Source organism: Myotis davidii, unplaced genomic scaffold, assembly GCF_000327345.1.
Source record: "Myotis davidii unplaced genomic scaffold, ASM32734v1 scaffold515, whole genome shotgun sequence".
Classification (NCBI taxonomy): Eukaryota; Metazoa; Chordata; class Mammalia; order Chiroptera; family Vespertilionidae; genus Myotis; species Myotis davidii.
In genome coordinates this window covers 1,436,626-1,442,253 of record NW_006286242.1, presented here as the reverse complement: position 1 = coordinate 1,442,253, position 5,628 = coordinate 1,436,626, and the positions used below count along the sequence as shown (strand labels likewise).

The 5,628-nt window shown below is 36.0% G+C and overlaps 1 protein-coding gene across 9 annotated transcripts in view; it reads right to left on the bottom strand.

Annotated features, from left to right (window-relative positions):
• The window catches only part of ZEB1 (zinc finger E-box binding homeobox 1), a 307,235-nt gene that overhangs the window by 5,322 nt on the left and 296,285 nt on the right, over window positions 1-5,628 (bottom strand). For all 9 annotated transcript variants that reach the window (XM_006757532.2, XM_006757533.2, XM_015559938.1 and 6 more), the window contains one exon: window positions 1,588-3,398. In XM_006757532.2, coding sequence (XP_006757595.1) covers window positions 1,588-3,398 — 1,811 coding nt within the window. The remainder of the gene's footprint in view (window positions 1-1,587; window positions 3,399-5,628) is intronic.

Below are 5,628 nucleotides of genomic sequence, written 5' to 3'. Positions count from 1 at the left end.
AGGTAGTGGACTGACAATTCTCGGGGGGAAAGGGGTGTGGGGGGTGCGGCAAGAGACTGGACAAAAATTGTACACCTATGGATGAGGACAGTGTGGGGGGTAAGGGAAGGGGGTGGAGTGGGAACTGGGTGGAGGGGAACTATGGGGGGGGGAAGAGGAACAACTGTAATAATCTGAATAAAGATTTATTTAAAAATAGTAATAAAATTAAAAAAAAACATTTCAGGCAGTCTCAGGGAGATAATTTTGTATAGGATAATTTTGCAAGTAGGATAATCCTACAGGGAGCTTGTAGTAGAATTGGTCTCCTAAGATTCTTTTATGTCTTTTTTAATGTCTTCCATTCTGTTACCTCTAAACCCACAAATTTTCTAAAAGTTTAAATGTTTTCCACAACATTTCTTACAGCTTTGTAAGGTGGGAGAGGAGCAGTCATCTATCTGGGTCATTTCTGAGCTGCCAGTGAGTGCTAAGTAAGTTGGCTTCACTTTCACTGCTACTTGATATAGTCATAATTAAGTGAAATGTTAGTGGTTCCCCATCTATTATTAAAAGGTGTGCATACTATTCTATACACTAAAATTTTAGATGAATTTACTGGTCATATGAAAAGTTTTTTTGAGTTATCACAAATTACAGAAAACCCAACTGGTAGCAATATTTAAAGGGGAGGATATTAAATACATTTGAACATGTTTGGATAAAGGATGAAATCATTTTATTCAATAAAAAAGTGATGGGAAAAAATGGAGAGACATATTAGTAAAAACAAAAATATGGACAATGAAATATACCACAATCACACATAACATTTTTATCCAGAACTATCATGAATTTTGGGAGAAAGTTAAAAAGAAAAAATGTATATAGTGATTCACAATCATATTTCCTCATATATATTAATTATTATATAACTGAACATTGCTTAATTATAGGTTCATAAAATGATCAGTAAATTTAGTAGCTGAGTTCTTAGTATACTTAATTCATTTTAATTAAAGCCTTTTAAAACAGAGTTCTTAACACAAAAACTGACAGCTAAGTTTGCTTGTTGTGGAATGTCTGTGAATGGGAACATATTTCAATTTAATAATGATCATAATCAAGGCAGAAATTAGTATAAAAAGAGAAATCCAATTAGTGAGTATTCCAATTTTGCTTCTCTGTCTCTAGTTTCAAACAGTCAAGACTTTAGTTGAGACTTACCAACGATTTTTCACAGTAGACTAACACTTTAAACTTTAGTTGATAACTATACCTTGGATTAGGAAACAACTAAAGACATGATGCTACTAAAGTTAAAGCAAAAACTCATCTACTTACTTTTAAAAGTGAGTATGTAGCAACCTGCATGGCTCTAAAAAAATTCATTTTCCAGTTTCATTTTGTTCATTTCCAAAATGTACAATATTTCTAAGCTTAAAATTTCCACTTAAATGTTAGAAAAATATCACATTTTCCAAAATTCTGACTGCTGCTTGTTAAAATAAATTTGTGATATTGATAAATAAATTTAAAAAAAGAAATAAGTCAAACTATCATTTTACTAAACAGATTTGGGGGGGAGCCTTTTTTTTTTTTTCTTACCTGATTTCCATTTGGCTGGATCACTTTCAAGGGTGGTTCCTGGACTGCAGGACTGACTGTAGTAGAGTATGTGTAAGCCACCTGGGGAATCAGGATAGTCTGCTTATTGGCAGCTAGTGCTCTCAAGCATGGAACACTGTTCTGGTCAGCAATGGCCACGATTGTGGGTAACTGGGCAGTAACTGTAGGTATAGCAATATTTATGGGGTTGGCACTTGGTGGGATTACATTTACAACTGGTACTGAGTCTGTAATACAACTGTCCTTTTGTGGCTCCTTTTTTGCACAAGACAAATTCAAGGGTTCTTCCTGGACAGAATAAACACTGTTGTGGTAAACACTAGTGATAGTTGACCTTTCCAATAATTCTCCCTGTTGCTTTGGTAGTGAAAGATCAAGAGGTTCTACTTGTGGCTCTTCTTGTGCACTTTCTGCTGTGTACAAGTAACCCTGTGCATTTCTGGATGAAGAAAGGTTTAGAGGTGATGGGGAAGATGTAATACTTCTGGAACCATTGATGGTTGATCCCACTGGTAAAACTGGAGAGTTAGTTATCTTCATAGGACTTTGTAGATTTATTGTGCTGTCCTTAGATTCATTTGCATTTGTAGACTGAGGGTGATCATTATTCTTTGCAGAGACATTTACTTTGCCTGGTTCAGGAGAAGATGGTTCAGAAGATTGCACTGAAATCTGTCCAGTTTTCATCTTTTCAAACCACTTTTTTACTACATCCAGTGGTAGGTTTACTGAATCAGCAATTTTTGAGAGCTCTTCTGCACTTGGTTGTGCATTCAAAGCATAATATGCTTTTAGAAGAGACAAGAGGTTCTTTAACGGTGGCTGACTGGGAGACAAATTGCCATCTCCAGAACCTGATGAAGCAGAAGACTCAGGTTTCTCAGCTTCTGGTGTAGGGAGTGGAGGAGACTGAGCAGGCTGCTTTAGGTTATAGTGCTTTAATTCTGGAAGTGCATTAATATCTCCTGGACAATCGTCACACAGAAGGCAAGTGCTATCGTTCACCTCTCCTTCAAAGCTTTTGTCCTTCTCAGATTTAACAGTAAGATCTTCTGGTAACTTTTCACTTTTGCAACTGTTTGTTGGTACTGGATTTTCTTTTTTTAAATTTTGAGGAACAACTTGAAGTTGGCTAGGCTGCTCAAGACTGTAGTTAATGATAATTTTGGTTGTTCCATCTTGATCAACCAAAGGAAGACTGATGGCTGAAATAACAGAATGGCCACCTTGCTGTATGGATGAAGCACTGATTGTTTCTTGTTCTTTGGATACAAGATTGGCTTGATTATTCTCCAAAACTTGCCTTATTACATTGCCATCTACTGCCACTTTAAGTACATTCTGAATATCACTTAAATTGATACTTATGGGAGACACCAAACCAACTGTTGGCAGAACAACAGCTTGCACCACACCCTGAGGAGAACTGGTTGCCTGTAATGGGCCACCACCACTAAAAACCCCATTTTGTAAAGGGGTTGAACAATTGATTCCTGAAGCAACCACTATGGGTTTGAATTCATAATCCACAGGTTCAGTTTTAATTTGGTTTACAGAAAGTTGTTCTTGAAGGGGTTTATTCTCTATCTTTTGCCTTATTTGTGGTCGTGTGGGACTGCCTGGTGATGCTGAAAGAGATGGTGAGGAACACTGAGATGCCTTGAGTCCTGTTCTTGGTCGCCCATTCACAGGCATCAAGCTGATACATTTCTTACTGCTTATGTGTGAGCTATAGGAACCAGAATGAGAAAAACGTTTCTTGCAGTTTGGGCATTCATATGGCTTCTCTCCTAAACAATAACAAAAATATATATATTTATAAATTTTTGTTTCCACATTTTCCATAAAACAAACATAACTATTTAAAAGGGTTTCCATGTATGTTTGTGGTACAATTTTATTTAAAATCATTTTAAGTTCAAAACCCACATAAATGTTATAAACACTAGTAAAACAGTATGAACTACATGTGCTAATCAATAAGAGAATATTCTCTGCATATGTGTGTAATATTTCTGCTAACCTTTAAAACTTCAAAGCATTCTCAAATACCCAAAATACATTACAACCTACTCTTCCAAGTATTTTTTTCTTATTCTGTTTCACCAATGTATGTAATTTTCTGTATTTCAATCTACTTAACCACCTGTAGGATAAACTATTAGAGGAAAGAAAAGTAAATGAAATATCCCATAAAACTGAACAAGTCTGAATATCTCTGACTGTATGAATCATGTAAATACCTCTTTCCTATATCTATAAGGTTTCATTGAAAAGATCTTTCTCAATGGGAATAAAACTATAAATATAAGGTACTTCTATAAGCTGTAACTTATTAAACTGGGATGTATGTAATCCCAGAGATATAAGGTAATGTTCTATTGGGTATGCAAAGCAACTTGGATTTCAATTTAAGTGACACTGGTTATGGTAACTTAAAATATTTTTATATTAACACAGATTATACTATCTTGCACAAATGTAACTTGTAGAGGCCTCCTTTCAAGTTGTTTCCCTAGACCTCCCATGGCATTTATTCTTGGCTGTTAGGAATACTTCAGTAGAAAATTTGAGAAGCACTGAGTTAAGTGGACTATTTCATACAACGCTAATTTTGCACGTATTTATTTACAGTTATAGTTCATTACTTTATAAGTTAAAGGCTACACCAGTTTCAGAAGTAAGACAGAAACTTCTGGGTTTTGTGTGCCATTTCTACCTTGCACCTATTACAGTGCAGGTCACAAAGATGCATACTAAACCTTTTATTTTTTAAAGATTAATTAATGGCTAACTATAGAATTATGAAATGTAGTGGTGTTGATTTATCCACTCAATATCAAAGTAAAGCTCTTTATATCCCCCCCTTTTTAAAAGAATTAAAATAAAAGCAGCGAGAACGTCAATATAAACTCTCCTAGTTATGTGATTTGATTTGTCAAGTTTAAAAAAAGTGAGTTATGTTTGCTCAGAAATTTGATTACTTGAAGAATCTGATATCAGAATTGAAAGGCATCCCAGAAGTCCCTTACTACAGCCTCCTTCTCAATGGAGAGTTCATTTTATATCATACTTGACATTTGATATTCTCTGCTCAAACTCCTTTATTAAGAGGAGGTTACTGCTGCCAGGCCACTCTATGAAGATGGTCCAGGTTAGTCTTGCTGAGGCCCATGGATTTGGGTTCAGAACCTAGGTCTGCCACATACTATTTTCTTAACCTTTCCAAGCCTCAGTGTTTTGGTGTGTAAATAAATGTAGATATCCCCTCACTGGCTTATTACAGTTATACTAGTGGCCTGGTGCATGGATCTGTGCACACTGAAAGGAAATTAAGTAGAAGAAAGATTCATGCGGTAATTATGTTACTGAAAAAAATTACATGTCAAAGTAGTATGTATAGTATCTATATATATAAAAGGTTAAGTGACTGACCGTCCGTCCATCTGACCGACCGGCCGACTGGTACATATGACATGCACTGGCAATTTAAAAATAAACGTTGACTCGCACAAGGAAAATTTCCCCATCGACTTTCTTAATAGTATTACTCCTTCGGGAATTCCATGCCATAAATTAAAATTGAAAGTGGGTGCAATCATCACGCTACTGAGAAATCTTAAGAGTAAATGGGGTCTCTGTACTAGATTTATTATCAAAAGATTGTGACCTAACATAATCGAAGCTGAAGTATTAATAGGATCTGCGGAAGGAGAGGTTGTTCTGATTCCAAGAACAGATTTGTCCCTGTCTGAGACTGGCCTCCCATTTAAATTAATTCAAAGACAGTTTCCTGTGATGCCAGCATTTGCAATGATTATTAATAAATCACAAGGTCAAACTCTAGACAGAGTAGGAATATTCCTATCTAAACCCATTTTAGGACATGGTCAGTTATATGTTGCTTTCTCTCGAAATCGAAGAGCGTGTGACGTTAAAGTTAAAGCTACCCCTACCTTCCCACTGTAGTTTGACAGTCTGTTCAATGCATCTTTGCAGGGGAGCATTGGGGGCGGGGGG